Raw genomic sequence first — 17,517 nt, 5'->3', positions numbered from 1 at the left:
AAAACTACATTCATCTGTTCTAGAAAATTATGAGTGCAAAAAATAGTTTATCATTACAGTGGAACCTTAATCTTACGTTTTCGGGAGACTGAGATGAAAAAAACTTGAAACATGGGAAATGTAAAATCAGGGAAATTCTTTTTTTAACATTTTGCTCTATTGGAAGAATGAATGTACCTAGGTATAATGCAGGAAAATGTAAAAATCAAGGTTTCACTCCTAAACTGCAGTCTCAAGTTTTGGATTTGGAACTAGTGACAGGGGATGAAATTAATGCATTCTTCAGGTTAGTGATGCATGGTGCACAAGCCCATTCTAGAAAGCTATTTTAGCAGAGATGTTTTTATGAAAATCCTCGTTTCCTTAAAATGTGTAACAAGACAGGTTAGAACTGATGTATTGTATTTGCCAGCATATAAGATACACTTTTTTCCTTTTAAAAATAGGTCTGAAAAACAGGGCGCATCTTATACGATGATACTCAGTTTTTGATTACCTTCATTTCTGGAAATTGTGATATTATGTGAAAAACATATTGAAATCATAAATTTTTAGCTTTACGAGTTAAATGTATTCGATATCATTCTTGCAAAAGTAGTATTTTACAAGCACAATAATCACTAATCACAACTGTTATTATTGTTAGGTTATGCGGTATCAGTTCGTTATATAGGAGACACTTTAAAATAGGATATTTTGTGTTTCGTATGGTTCGTACTTACCAATTGTGTATTGCGGAACATATTTGAAGGTGCCATTAAGGTTTTCACACGATTAGAAACATTTTTTACACTAAAATAAGCCATTTCTCGAAGTGTTACAGAATGCAAGTCATGGTGCGAGCCCCCCAAACCATTCACGGATAGCCCCAAAAACCATTTGGGATCGTATAACCATCCACGAATAGCCCCAAAAACCATTCCTGGATAGCCCCATGGACCATTCACAGAAGGTTAGGTTAGGTTCAGTTAGGTTAGGCAAACAGTTAAAAAAACAACGTGGTTACGTTGTCGTTTAAATTGAAGCAACGGGAATTGATTTCCAGACGAAATAGATTGAAAGATGAAAGAAAATACCTCGAAGAACTTCGACAATGCTACAGAAACTGATTTCCGTAAGTAGTTTCTCCTGTAAATTTGAATAAAAGTGTCTCTGATATAACGAACTCTTACCGGTTATGTTTATTGTTAGGTTATGTTGCAAGTTTTATTTAAGTATTATTTTTTCTAACAATTTCCTTACAAACTGGGTTTTATCAAAGGTTGGGACTTTTCTGAAAATAAATCTTGCTTACACTCCTGTTTCAAGGTCAGCGTGTGCCTCTGCTAGTATTTCTAATCCACTGCAACTAATAAGTCTACGCTATCAAACAAACCTTATGAAATACTACTGAACTTAGTGAGACTTACCCTATTGAAGGCATCCAACTGAATTCCGCTCTCAATCAAAAAGTCCCTTGTTTCATTCACAATTTGGGTTTCTCCTAGTGCCAGTCTTACTGCTATACTTGCATGGCCTCTAGCATCAAGGATCTGAAATATGAAAAGGCACAGTGCGTATAATAAATATGTACATACGAAGTGAACTCACATTTAATAATCAGATTCCAGATTTGGTTTGTTGTATCCTCGGTCAGGAGGGGTGGAGAATACAATCCTTCGAAGTACGTGTTCGTTGGTCCGGTGAAAACTTAGTAGTTAACTTCAAATAAATTAAGTTCGTACTTGAGGTTTTAAATATATATGTATTGAACGAAATCACTGGAGACACTACAATTACACTTACAGTCATTCACATGTAGATTTGGGGACATCCCAAATTACACTTACACTCAGTCACATGTAGATTTTTACAAGTCTTTACCGACACCAAGTTCTACAATTAGTCTTTCAGACTAAACACAAGGAATATTATCCACAGGTTTTTAAGACGATAATTACCATGTACCCGGCCGTTTACCAGGTATAGTTAGTTAGTTACCCGGCAGCTCCACAGTAGGCCCGATTGGAGAATAGAAGAACGACTGTGCCCTGGTACTGAAATTTGGTCTTTTTATACCAAAGCTGAGGCTGTATTTGTGGTTTCTTAATTACTTTCTATTTTCCATTTCCGTGGGTCTACGTGAGGAGAGCCTGGTCATTTAACAATATATGAAAAACAACATTTTCCCGACACCTGATGGTTACAGGTCAAGGTGACAAAAACATGTTTTGAAATTAACAGTTCCCTATGGCAAGAGGCCACTGAACCACCATTACATAGAAACACTTGCGATACCTTTTACCTTAAGTCTAATATATACATTTGACAATCGTTTCTCTATTCCCAAGAAATCCTTTGACTAACAGTTACACAGTACAGGTAAAAATAGACAAAAAGTAGGTGAACATGAATCAAGTATAAAGATTACTTCAAGAGGAAAGACTGATTCTCACTGCAAGCAACAGAAAGCTGCAAAAAGTATCTTTGGGAATGAATTCGTAAATGACGAGAGCGACAATGTTCTTCCAAAAGAATAACCCAAAAGTTGTCACCTACAACAGGTTATTAAACGCTGCTTTTCTTCTGCCTTGGTGAGTAAGCACGATGAGTGCAAAACTCATGACCTTGTCACCGAAGGTTCAAGAACAAGTGATGGAATTAATTTCATATTTGCATTTTTCTTATGCAGCATCCCTTTCTTGACTTTTTTGACTGATTTCAACAATGAGGAAGAACGTTGATTACATGAAGCTGATGAACGAACACTTACCAAGAAACACCCTTGTTCCTGTCAGAGCTTGAGGAACTATGAGTCCAGTTCGCAATATGCTCAGCCACTGAAGCAACATGCATCAATTTCATCTAACCATCATTCATTTTCATTCTCATTCTGATCATCACAATAAGTTTAGAGAGATAGGAAAAGTGATTTAAACAAATTACAGATAACTTACCTCCTTAGGTTTAATTGTGACAAAGGGAATGAGAGAACAAATAAAAATTGATATATGAATGTTTGAGCAATTGAAAATATTACAGGTATATTTTCATTTTTTTTTAAAAATAAAAATAAACATATTTTAAATATTATACTTTGTTACCCTGTTATTGTGATGAAACAATTGGACTTGTGTTAGGTAGGTCACAGCCCTTAAAAATATGAATGGTAAAAGACTATGGTCTAGAAAATAAAACATAATAACCTGTGGCGTAACAGCCTGTGAGGGCCAGTGCCTACCTACAGACTGCCAGCCTCATTCCCACCGGAGGTGAAAGATCATCCAACCAGTTATGGGGTGACGTGTGGTCAGCGTGACAAACTCCCAGTTGTAAGTTTTCTATGACTGGGTTATGCTACTAATTCATAGCTTCGCAATTTCCTCATAATGGTGGGTAGCCACAGGTCCCATACACAGGCCAAAATCTCAGGAAAAGTTGTTGTCTTTCCCCCCGCACCGAGACTCAGACCTCCCGCACATCCTGTAGCTGGAGCCCAAAGCTTGCAACTTCGACTGCACTGTCATGGTGTGGGAAATGATCTAGAGTCTAGACAATATACTATTTACATTCATAGCCCAAACATGGTTCAAATCTCTTCGTATACAATTGTGTAATAATTTTGTGGTGTCTTTTGCAAAAGAAAGGAAAAAAGCCTCTCTCTTTCAGTTACTTGATCACCCACCATTCACATCCACTCATTCAATAATGTTAATAATAATTTCATAATTAGGAGAAGAGGGATGCGGTAGTAGATAAATACGGAGAAGCTAGCCCTCACTTTATAAGCGAAACTGTATTTTTCTTCTTTATTCTATTAATTTCAGTGGGCACTGCCACCATCCTCGTTGGAACTTATTGTGCTGTTGCTTGGCGTGCTTCTATTGTTTGTAGTTCTCCAGCCGCTGCTAGGTGCGCTGTTGTTAACTGTACGTCTGCATCTGTGCCATCTGCTATTTCCAATTTCCCCACACTAACTGTTGTAGTAGGGGAATCCATGTCTGTCCCATATTGATGTTTAGTTCATGTGTGAAGTCATAAGTTCAAGTCATAATGAACTAAACATCGATAGGGGACAGGCACACCACACATGGATTCCCCTACTTAGTGTGGGAAAATGGGAAATAGCAGATGGCACAGATGCAGACGTACAGTTAACAACAGCGCACCTAGCAGCGGCCGGAGAACTACAAACAATAGAAGCACGCCAAGCAACAGCACAACAAGTTCAAAGGAGGATGGTAGCAGTGGCCACTGAAATTAATAGAATAAAGAAGAAGAACAAAAAGAGTTTCATGATAAAGTGAGTACTAGTTTCTCCGTATTTATAATAATAATGTTTTATTTCTTCGCAAAAGACAGACGGAATTATTACATGAGTGTATAAGAGAAAGTATGCCTTGAACCCACCTGGATTCTTCGCCAGGGGACGTAAATTATTGAACTCTATAAATAATTTAAAACCTAGATACTGAAAAGTGGTCAATACAATATTACTGGTATCAGGAAGTATCAGTTGAATTTTGCCCCATATAATGGCCAATACATTGACAGAGTTTGGGAATCTATCAGGATTTGAAGAGAGAAAGAAAAATAAAAGCATTGAAATAATTTCAAGGAGTTTAAATATCCTGTAATTTATGCAAAATGCATAAGTTTTTTCATTAAGAAGTTTATTTTCTTCAAAGAAGTATGTGATTAATCACAAATTATTGCATAAACTTAATTATACATTAAAATGGGGAAATAACAAATATTGTGGACACAAAAGAAAATTAATCATTCTTTCTACGGGATGCTTGTCTAATGTGAGGGATCTTCACCAACTTCCATTTCGCATAAACATCCAAAGAAATCCACATACCTTTTCTTTCGGCATACCATATTTGTCGGCCATGATGTCAGCCACTGCATTCTGCCCTAGAAATAGGGTGTTCCAGTTGTGTGCTGAGCCACCTTCTAGCTTCATTTTTAACTGTTTCTTTTGCTTAAATGTTAACCCCTCTGGAAAGAACAAGAGAGAGAAACAGTTTTATTTACTTGTTCCACACCTTCACGCTATACTGTGCATGCAAGCTATTAAAACCAAAAAAAAATTATGAGCATCTTTGCAATATGCTGTAAAGGCCAGATATTACTTCAAGTGACTTCCATGTGTTCAAAGAATAGAAACTATTGCATAATATCCTTCCATCACGAATTGGATCTAGGATCAAACTGATTACAGTCATTCGACACTATTCCCTGGAAACTGGAATAGTATAAAGACTTCTGTGACAAATGGCACACATGTGCAAACACACATGCAATAAACAATGAAAATAAAACTATTTAATGTTTTTATTACACTAATCCTGTTATGATAGAAACTAGGGATGGAGGCAGCACTATGCTCCAGACACCTTTAACCCCTCCCATGGTTGCCCCAGGTATCTACAGCATATTTCAAAATGATTTGGGTGTCAATACTTTCTTAAGATCTATTCCAAAGATATTTAGTCTTTTCCAGCTTACCATTGACATTGTATGTACGCACCCTACTTTGACTTCGTCCTATAGTCAAAATGTAAGAATTGGGCATCTCTCTCTGTCAGATATTGATTTATCTATCATGACGAAAATAGTTATTGATTTTTAAAATACACAGAGAAGGATCTAAATGATAGCAAGAATTTTATTTACAATTTCCTCACTAACACAGTGCTAATGTTGTTACCTTAATCAATACTCTGTGGAGGCACATAGTTGTTCGGATTCCACTCTAAACTGTAGGTCCAGTCCTGATTAGCCTTTCTGTGCATACACTGGACTCAAAAACAAACTCAAACTAGCAATGAATCTCCCAATGTCCTAGTAGTAAAGCAGCCACTTTGTAATCAAACATTACACAAATACTATGTACGGTTAATCATAATCATAATATGAAACCAGGTGACTGAAATCGATTTTGCTAGTTACACTAGATTCAATCATGGATACTAGATTCAGTTTAAAATATTCAAAACTTCACAGCAATATACTGTAATTATATAATCACAAAATCATTTTCTCCCTGAAATGATGTTGTCATAATAATAATAAATATGCAACATTTTCAGAATACATTCACTACATAAAAGTGTTGCATTGAATTTCTATAGACACCCATAAATTTTCTGAACTCCGGAAAAGATTCTGTGATTACTTTTTTACAATATTATTGGTAAAGTTGTCAATATTTTCAATATACTGATACACTAATATCCTTACATCAGCAGACACAGATGTTGTACCTATTATCTGTCCCCCTATCTCTCCTAGAACAAAACTCTCCTCTCTCCTTCTATCTGAGAGAGAGAGAGAGAGAAAAGAAAGGGAAGAAAAGGCTTCCTTTTCTTTCTCTCCCCTAACCCCCCCTTCTCACTAAGAATGGGGTGGGGGTACAGAAGCTAGAGAGGGATAGACAGAAAGGTTGAGAGTGGAGAGTGGGAGGGAGAGAGAGCATATCTCTCTCTCTCTCTCCCCCCTAGTAACAAATGACTACAAAGTACAATTACCTTTCTCAAGGAGATCCTCTTTGGATTCCTTTTCCTTCCCAGGTAACAGATGAAGCATTCTTCCATGCAGGATAGATCCATCCAGTTCAGTGTAAGCCTTCACAGCATGCTCAGGAAGCATGAAGGTAACAATAGCAAATCCTTTTGTCTTCCGTGAGAGCCTATCCACAGGCAAGTTTACTTCTGTGACTGGTCCTGAAATACATTATCGAGTCACATATTGGCCATGGAATACAAGTATTACTGCAACTCTCAAAATGAGCAGATGTACATTTTATGCATCAGCATTCTCACAGCCAAGGAAATTTTAGTATTTATATTTTTGTTCTTTTATGTAACATTTTGGGCACATGGGATTACAATGGAACCTCGATTTTATGTTTTTCAGGGGACCAAGCTCTAAAAATGTAAAAGGCATGAAAATGTATAATCGAGGAAAGTTTTGTAACATTTTGCTCTATTGGGTCAATGAAGGTCGAATGTATAATGCGGGAAAAAGTAAAATTGAGGTTTCACTGTAATTGCAGTGAAGATAACACAAAACTGATGAAGGGATGCTAACATCGGCAAAGAAAACCCATGTCCAAGCCTCAACTCCAACTTAATTTTGGTGGCAAAATTGAATGTTGACCACTTATCTGGCACAAGCATCTTTTCATTGGGTACATCAAACGCAATTGCAGTTCTTTTCCTGGCTTTCTAAACGAAACCTTGCCACTTCTTCTCAAGTAGCACCATGATTGTCCTCGAAATGGATCACGACATTTGGAGCTCTCCCCAGATTCTCTCCCAGGGATATCTTGTTGTAGTCGTAGTAGTAGTCTTGAATGTAGTCAATCGTAACTGTAGAGACTTTTGGTGCCACATTCTACTGACTGCATCATAATGATTAACAATGAAAACCACAGACAGGAGCTGTACAAAGGAACCATTCTTCTTGTTGCATATGTAAATGGTTTTATTAACCTGAAATAATATTACACCCAACATGACTTTACCATTCACTCATCTTTAACCTGTGGAGTCACCAATTTTCTTTCTCTCAGTATGTGTTGAAATTTTGGGTGCTTCAGCACTTAGGCTATTTTGCATCCATTACATTATACAGGGTCCAGGCCCTTACCATAACTAAAATATAACTATCGTATTTACTCGAGTACCCCTCGCCCTCACCTGGATTTCAGAGAAGGGAAATGAAAAAAAAAATAAATAAATAAATAAATTCATGACACTATTCAATCTTACACTTCTCTTAAAATTTCTTAATTTGCTTGAAAGAGCCTTCAATTGATACATTTCTGCAGAAACTGCAAATCCAAATTGTCGTCTTTCACAAACATAGTCATGCAGCTTCCCTTCTACTTCTGGAAATTTAGCCTTTTGTCCTTGAAAAGCTCTCTGATTGCCACACGTGTTCAGCAGTATTTCCTTTTTTTTTTTAATTTTTAATCTCTCACACAAATCTCAGTTATATCATATTTACGAGCAGCAGCACAATTTCCAATTTCCTCCGCTTCTTGAATGACGCGCAACTTTTCATGTGCTGTAAAAGATCTCATTCTTCTTCCTTTAGTGGTCATCTTGCTTTTACCATCCATCTGTGAAGCAAGATAAGAAGGACGCTACTCAAATGAGTCACTGCAACACAAAACAAGCCTTACAACTTCCCCCACCCACACCCATGCAGCTGGACTGGCCAGACGTAAACATCCAACTGGTTGCTGTCTTTATCTCTTTCTTGGCACCAGTGCGACTGCAGAATGATTCCCTTGGCAAAAGGCAAAGGAGAATATTCTTTTCCCTTCTGTCTGCAAGCTTTTCATGAATTAAGTTGACCCAATTTTTTGAAGGAGGAGGAGGAGGAAGTAACAACACACATAATGCAGTGTAGGGAGAGAGACATATTATTAAACTAGGACATATTTAGAATGATGTTTTCCACTTGATACACAAATTATGGCAAACATGTTTTGTTTTCTTTCCAAGAACACAGGCTGTGAGATAACATCTTGACCTCCACCCGTTCTCTCATAAGCTTGTATAACGGGTTGCATACCTCTGCAGGATAAATTGTTTACGCCTGGTGATAAGCTCTATACTCGAGTAAGCCGCCCAACCCCATTTTCTGCCGGGTTTGTAAGGAAAAAAAGTGCACGGGGTATTCAAGTAAATACGGTAATATGTAGAGCCACATATAAAAGATCATGATATCGGTACAAAAACTGGGCATATTTCGGGATCAAAAGTGGTATATATAATGGAATATCGGTGTTAAAATGGTGAATAAAAACCTAAATTTGATTTAAAAACTACAGTTATTACACAAGATTAACATTTCACTTTTATTAGGACATTTATATAGTAATCAGAGTAATAAGTTTATTCCTGTGTAAAGGAGTCCATTTTTGCTTCTCAAATGTTTTCAGCAGAATTTATCAATTTTCCGTGTTTTGCATAACTCACAGGATAATTCAGACCTCAGAAGGTGTTGCACTGGTAAATAAACTCTAAATTTCATGATGAAGAGTTTATTTCGCATCATATTGTGACAAAATATAGCAGGAAAATACACCTCACACTTTTCAAAAACATTAAAAATGAACATTACAGTGTGTTATTTCATATTTTGTGTTTCCGTCAAAAAAGAAATATGCACGATTCTAAATATAGCCAATCCTAACTGGAAACACACTATCGACATCACGTTCTATGGGCTGCACCATAATGATGAACAATGAAAACCACAGACAGGAGGCATATAATGGAATCATTCTTCTTGTTACATAATCAAAGGGTTCTATTAACCTGAAATAATATCACACACAACATGACTTTACCTGCTATTCTTTACAGGGTGTTTACCAAAATAATAAATCCAAAATTCTTCACTTTTTCATGACTTTTTCTGTTTTTCTTAACCTTTATTTATTTGACCCATACTTAGGTAAAGTTGGAAATTAGCAATTAGAAAATAAATACTTATTTAATTAAAACCTACCAAAAGGCCAGTTAAGATGAAAACTGAAGCTGTATTTAACAAAAGAATTAGACTTGCTTTATCTATGAATGCATACTGGACTGCATTTGGCAGACCAGAGGGCTCTGGCATCTGTACTCACAGCCAGTATAACATTACTGCCCCAATATATTGATGATTGTCCCTTCATTCATCTTATCTTACCACCATTCTTCCTCATCTTCCCAATTAGCCAAAGGGGCACAAAAGTAAAGTAAAATGAAGGAAATCAATCATTGTGATAGTAAAAATTCTTGACCACAAGTATAATTTAAGGATTTTTTATTGACTTCACCTAATTGATGATTTCTTTTATTTTTACTTTTTCTTGACTTTCATGACTGGGAGACACCCTGCTTTACAATCACTCCTTATACTATGAGACTGTTGGCATACAGTATATCTAAGATATGGTACTAAAAATTTCTGGATGGTGTTAGTCTCAACCATAAGATGAAAAAGCTGTACACATGAATATGACATTTTCAAAATAACACTTTAGAAATTAGTACCCACCCTACAACAAGAAATTAAAGTGTCATATTTATAAATGCTATTACACTAAATGTTATGCAAACTTGCCATATTTATTGAATAAGCTTTCAATCTCCTCTTCGGTCACAGTGTAATCTAAATTACGAACAAAAATTCTCCCAGTTTCTGCAACTATTTCATCGTTCTTACTATTCTCTTCCTGGTCTTTCCACTTCCTATTTTCTTCAATAATTGGAGGAGTTGTCTTATTTTCATACATTTTAACAAATATTCTTTTACCAGCTGTAAGAAACATACACACAAATTATACATTAAATTTAATGTGACATTAATGTAAAGTTTATTTTATTGGTATCTACCTATATGATGTAAAATTACAAAGCATCCATTATGATGAGATAATTTATGAAGAATGTCGCATGACTCTTTCACAGTCTCTAATTATCTTTGAAATTTTCATTATGTGAGTGTTGTGTGAAGATTTGATTTTGGGATTAAATGACAGATATTTTAATATTCTGATGTAATCCTTTGAGTATTTTAAAACAAAAACTGGTAAATTGATGCATATAATTGAAGTGTAACACTTACATATTAATATTAATCAATATTTTGAACATCTTTGCATATACTTTTAGAGCATCCAAGATAATCCATAATAGTACTGTGGGAGGGATGGATTGAGAGAGGGGGAGGGATGGAGCATGAACATTAGCAAAATACAACTGAAATTTTAAATACTAATTGCTAACATGCATGGAAAACACATCCTTGTAAGATTATTTAGTCTAATGATTTTTTTCTGTTGAAGTTTTTGTGCTTGTTTCAATTGTAATGAATTAGAGCGATTCCAGAAAAACGTCAACCTTGATGCTCGAAAGTATATATCAGTGAAGATCAATGAGCTGTACATCGTTTTAAAGAACACATTTAGATTATAAATATACAGGGTGTTTCGCTTGTTCTCGGTCCCTGATTTTCACTTATAAAAATCAAACTCTTGATCATAATGTAATGAAATTGACTACAGACATACCTTGGTGTATGAGAAGAATGGTGACGTCACGGTGAGTGGTGGAAGTGATCGTCATTAGCATCAATATGTGCCTGCACACGTTGTATCCAGTTTCTTCATCAAATATTGAACGGAAGATCTTGCAGGCAGTCTCCGGACCACAAACAATAATTTGTCACTGGCACTCCTATATGTACTCCGTTTTCCAGTACGTGCAAACGATGAACACACGCTGTTCCACTGAGTACCGACTCATAACTGTACTGTAGCCACAAACCACTGCTTGAAACCACAACTGAACCCAAACCACTAACACGTGGGTCAGAACAGCAGGGCCAAGAACTCAGACTGAAAGCATACATCCGTACGATTGGCATTTAACAGCAGGATCGCCCAGATGCACACACATGCCCACGCAAGGGACTAGAGAGACTGTGGTGTCATCTCCAATGACATCACTATGCTTCTCATACACCGAGGTATGTGCATAGCAAATTTCATTACATTATGACCAATAGTTTGATTTTTATAAGCGATAATCAGGGGCCGAAAGTGAGTGAATTACCCTGTACAATGCTCATTAACAGTATTGACAATTTTAAGAGTATCTTCATGAATGACACCACCATTTCTGTGTTACTTCTCTCGCTAACATGCTTTTTTCCAGAGTTTCAATTCAAGCTACCATACTCACACAAAAAGCTTTTGTCTTTGTTCAAAGCCTTCTTCCTTTCTTTCTCAGTTTTGAATCCGACGTATGCAGTTCCTTTGAACGTGACAGGAATTCTTATACTCTTAGGTTTCAAAGGATGGAAGAACCCTTTGACATCCTTTTTCTTTGCTTTGTATGCGAGTCCTCTGACTGTTACAGTGAACAGTTCAATGGGAGTTTTCACCTTCTTCTTGATCTTTCTTTTACCTACATTTACATCACTTTCTTCTGCATTGCTACCCTCACTCTTAACCATCTTCTGTTTGAAGTACTGGAAGAAAATTTTTAATGATAAATTTCATTTCTATTAATTTAAACTAAATGCGCATTGTTATGTAACTTACTATAAATAATGAATGAAGTGACAAAAGTTTAATTCATACAGATTAAGGTTCTAAAGATGCATTTTGTAAGATTACTGCTGTACTGAGGACTTCCAGCTCCACTGATTCTTCACCATGGTTATCTCTCACCTTGTCGGATACCTCTTACCTCAGACTACACCTGGAGCAATGAAACAAATAACTTAGAGTTAAACACACACCAAAATCACTTTACATATATCGTGAAAAAAAATAATAGCAGATATGCCGACCTCTATGGCTGAGCGGTTAGCACAGCATGCTACGATGTCATGGGTCCTGTGTTCAAATCCCAGCCTGGGCATGGTTGTTCTTCGTGAGTGTCCCATTATTAATTTCATCATATTATCACTCATCTTCATCTTTGAAATTAGTCACCTTTCCTTTCATAGGGTCCTGAATAACAATCCAAATGGTTAAGGAAAATTCCGTTCACTCTCCAACAACCATGTACACCTCAACAGTCAAGAATTTAAAGTCATGGAAGAGACAAAGTGCAGATCGCACACAAAACATGCCTATATAAACACATTAACATACATATTACAAATAACCTTCACTTATGAACATAAAAACCAGCAAGTAAACTTAAAGAGTGAATTATAAATACATATAACACAAAAGAAAGGATGAAGTAATGATCTATCAATCAAAGCTGTAGATATACAGGGTGTCATTTTATGGCATTTTTCTCGTTGGTGCGTCGATTCGACGCTACAGCCGTTCAACAAAGACTGTTTTGTGGCCTAGATGCTGGCAAACCAACACAACATTTGATCGTATCTGTGACATCAATTCCTGCAACGAAACAGCACATGGCAGGGTTGCAAGGAACACACATTTTTTTTGAAAAACGACAAACTACCACCCACATTATTAGCTGCAAAACGATGCGAGAAACGCGTCCAGTAGACCGAATATCATAGCCTACCAGCCAGAAGATCAGCAGTCATCTTAGGGGAAGGGAAAAGTGAACCAACGATATGAGAAATGGTAAAAAAAAGTATTCAAAATGAAGTGTCAATATCGGATTTTGTCTCAGCCTACATGTCAAATATCAACAACACTAAATTTTATTAAACTTACAGCTTACATGTGGCTGTTTATGCCCAGCTACATGTCAAATATTTGCAAATCTCGTTGCAAGGTTGATATCTACAGGTTTGTGTCCAGATGCCTTGTGGTACTTTTGTGCTCATAACAGAAGTATCTGAGGTTCACGTTGTTACATTACGGCTAAAACACGTACAACCACAACAACAATCTAATTATGAATCAGTAGCGAATATACTGCCTTGTTCACAGTTGCAAACTATTACATGTGTATCCGGTGCATAGATAAACACAGTCATCGGAGAGCTTGTATTACTACTACTTATTTCCCAGTATTTTCAACCATTTTTGTCACTTGCCTCATAATGCCCTGAATATACATTATATTATGCGTTGCTTACCTTTGGAATTTTGAGTTCTTTCATTTCTGTTTTGCCATCTGTTTAGTGTGTCACAGACAACTAGTATCAGAAGGACGAAATGGATAGACTAAATTGTAGATGTCAACTTGGTAACTAGATTTGAAAATATTTGACATGTAAGCTGAGACAAAATTCGATTATTACCACTTCCACTTGAATTATATTTTCTTTCTACCATTTTTCGTATCGTTTGTTTACTTCCTGTTAGGTTACAGAACATGTTTTCTCGTTTATTTTTACGATACATAATGTGTCTGATTGTAGCTATGTCATTTTTCACAGAATATGTGTGTTCCTGGCAACCCTGGAATGCATCGCTTCATGATGGGATATGACATCACAAATGCAAACAAATGTTGTGTGTGGTTGCCAGCATTCAGGTGGCAAAATGGGTTTTTAGAACGACTGTAGCGCCGATATGATGCACCAACGAGAAAAATGTTACTGAGAAAAGTTGTTTGTTTTGATGTCCTCTATACGTTTCTGTGGTCCGTGGGTGCCATTAAAATGACACCCTGTATAATTTACCTACCAGTAACTGGAACTGTACCGGCCTATACTTTTGTTACTTTTTTAAGCACATCTGAAGCACAGAGAAGATAATCAGGACTTGCCCTAAGCAAATTTCATGTACATTATAATAACAAACAAAAATATTTTCCACTGGGATTCCATTATGAAATTTGGCCAACAGATAATAAATTGATATCTTTAAAACACATATTAAAAATAATAAAAATAATAAAAGGGGTGTTTTTGAGATCTTGAAAAAATGTTTCTTTGTTTTTGAAAAATGACAAAATTTAAAGAGAACAGTTATGTTGGATTTCAAATTAAAGATCATTAAAAGATAAACGAATGACACTAATTTGAGATTTATAGGTCACAACAGCTATTAAGAGATTTCAAAATGTCAAATCTTTGCAATTATTGCATGTTGGAAAGTCAATAGCTCATTGTCTTTTTTGTTGTCTTCTTAGAAACAATGAATAAACAATCTTAAAGATCTGAATCCTAAGAGTAAAATGATTCACAAATTCACTAAATACGTTCACGTACACCTCTGTGGTAACAGTTCGCTTGAAGATATGGGACTGATAATAATGTGATATTCTCTGAATGCAATGGTTACACATGCATTTTAAGGCTTCCTTGTGCCCATTGTAAGGTTGATGATAAAGGAAATACATTTTATCCTATATTCTTCCCTCCCAAATTATCATTGACGCTACACTGCGTAATTAATTCCCTCATGGAATTCCCTTGATCTCGTAAATATTACCTCGCGGGAAATATGTACAAGTTTCTAAATGCTACCGCTAGAGGTCATGCCTTTCAACCTTCTACACAGTTACGACAAACTCACTCCTCCCCCTCTTATCCTCCAGATTCAAACAGCTGACATCGCTGTTCTCATTGCAGTTCAGTTTTTTTGAGTAACTTGGTTAACATGTGGCAGGGCAAGACATTGGCATTACTACGACGAGAAGTACATAGGTTCTGTCAATAAGATTATACAATTGTGCTAGCAAAGTGTCTTATGGCATGGAATATTCAGCCTTGGAAAGCAACGTTCTACCAGGCGTGCACGCAGGCATTTTAGTCAACGTTCCTGATTGGTTGCTCCCAGTTAATCCAGCCATGAACGAGAGCAACCACATGGACGAAAAAGGAAGGGCAACATCACGATTTAACTGACATATATTTTCCCATTGTATGATATGAGGAAAAAGAGAAGCTGCTCTCCAAGGATTTGTAACTGTTGCAAGGTACATAGAAGTGAAAACTTGCCTAGAACTAAACTTCGACGTTATTGCACAAACTATCAATTTCCACGTTGTAATTTTGAACATTGTAAATGAACAAGCTAATTCAGTGCAGCATAAATCTTTTGACGTAGTGTTATTCTGCCGAATTCTATAGAACATTGTGTACTAATAAACGTAAGTGCAGCAGCAAATAAAGCTAACCACGTTTGCACAAAAAGTATATCTCAACAAAAGATTTTTCTACGAATAGCATGCACAAGTATCACAATGACAAGAACAAAGTAATCAGTGTAAAATAAGAAGCTGACTATAGAATCCTTGATTCCCTTATGAATCAATAATTCCATTGTATAACCTTTGCAACACATGAGCATCTAAAGTAAAATTAAATTATTTTAAAACTTGGCAGATAATACTTGAGCATATTTTAATTTGTATATGTGTGTAACTTTCATGGCATGTGATCACACTCACCTACGTTTTAATGCATATAAATTGTTCGGTACACATGTCGAGTAATACTTATAAAGCTTGATATCAAATATCATATTCAAGATTAAGTGTAGGAAAAAATAAAATTACCTTGTATACACCAACAGTCAAATTACATGTTCGAATGAACATTTGTAGACAAATGAATTGTACGTTGAGCATAAAATTTGTTATTAATCCTCATGTGTGTTACTATTTTAATAGAGAACTGTTCCATGCAATTATCTTATCACAAAAATAAAATTGTATGTATCAACAACCTATTTTTATGATTTATGAAAGTATTTAATTCATATTAAGGGGAAAAAACAACGTGGTTGATAATATAAGACGTAATCGAGTAACTAAAGATATATCTGCGAAACTTACTTGTAAATGTTCTATTAATTTTGGTGGCCTCTCCACTTGGGAACTCGATGCTTTACTGTCAGGTTGACTTCTGGTTCCTCGACTACTGCTAGGGGCGCTGGTGTAGCCATTTCATCTGCTGCGTGTGATGGGTGTAAGTTCTTGTAATAGCAGGAGCCAAACACGATGAGCCTGACCGCTGTCGATGTTCAGGTCATGCAGAAAGTGCATAATTGCATGCGTCTCTTTGATTTTAGTGTGGATTAGGGTGTGCAATGTATGCCTAACAGAAACTTTTTGGATCATGTGTTTGTTGAACTTGAGGTGCTTGGCTAGTCTGGTAGTGGGTTGGGATTTTTTGTAAATTTTGTTAAATTTTGTACCGCGACTTATTCCAGTTGGGTCATCCTTATATATGGGCCCAAAAGAGCACAACAAAATATGACCGGGAAGAATAGTGTTACACCATACATGGCGACAAAATATGACCGGGAAGAATCATGTTACACCATACATGGTGTTTTGTGAATTTATGAAGCCACTCAGATGAAACCATGCTTCATACGTAACCATGTAATGCTCGAAATCCCCAGATGTTCCCCAACTAAATGTTGGAATCACAATATCATACCTGTTTTTCCGAATCCATTGGGAGCAAGTCTCGGACAATGGACACATGATATGGGTGCAATTTTTTTTTTTTTTTTGGCAGCTGCTTGCCACATAAAATAAGGAATATCAGTGTCTTGGAAAGTCTTCTTAAGAATTTTCAATGCAATGCCACTAATTGAGCAATGTCACTAATTGATCCTTTACATCCTGCAGTAAGACATCTTCCAGCTGAATCAAAACACTTTGCATAAACTCTAATTTTTTCACCATTTGTGAATATAGGATTTTGGTGATACAATTGCTTTGGCATACATACTATAAAATGTTCTTCCGCATTGCTGAAATGAAGTTTTTTCCCAGTACTCATGAACAATAAACTCATGTTGTTTGTCACACATGCAATCGCTCTACATAGCGAGAACACCTGTTTGGTGGTTGTGACTTGACGTAGGGAGATATTAACTATGCATTTACATAATTATTCAAATAAAGTTTAACTTAATTTGAGGAAAATTAATGTTATATGAACATTAGTAATAAAAAAAAATAGCAGCACCAATGCAGCTCATGAATAAAATACATTCTTATCAGAATAATGTAACTTAAAAAAATGGTTTAATTGATTTGGTGATTTAAGTCCCTTTTATGCACAGTAAGGCTAATTGGGACTGGACCAACAGTATAATGTGGGATCCAAACCACTATG

At 36.1% G+C, this 17,517-nt stretch overlaps 1 protein-coding gene across 1 annotated transcript in view; it reads right to left on the bottom strand.

Moving 5' to 3' along the window:
• The window catches only part of LOC145988895 (putative RNA-binding protein 19), a 70,699-nt gene that overhangs the window by 34,456 nt on the left and 18,726 nt on the right, over positions 1-17,517 (bottom strand). The window contains exons 5-9 of the mRNA XM_083124182.1: positions 11,736-12,024; positions 10,114-10,308; positions 6,516-6,710; positions 4,844-4,983; positions 1,410-1,532 (exon numbers count right to left, since the gene is read on the bottom strand). Of these exons, the coding sequence (XP_082980308.1) occupies positions 1,410-1,532; positions 4,844-4,983; positions 6,516-6,710; positions 10,114-10,308; positions 11,736-12,024 (942 nt within the window). The remainder of the gene's footprint in view (positions 1-1,409; positions 1,533-4,843; positions 4,984-6,515; positions 6,711-10,113; positions 10,309-11,735; positions 12,025-17,517) is intronic.

Source organism: Lepisma saccharinum, chromosome 6 (genome assembly GCF_977018435.1).
Source record: "Lepisma saccharinum chromosome 6, izLepSacc3.1, whole genome shotgun sequence".
Classification (NCBI taxonomy): Eukaryota; Metazoa; Arthropoda; class Insecta; order Zygentoma; family Lepismatidae; genus Lepisma; species Lepisma saccharinum.
The sequence above is the reverse complement of the archived record's forward strand: the minus strand, read 5'-3'. Positions and strand labels throughout refer to the sequence as shown.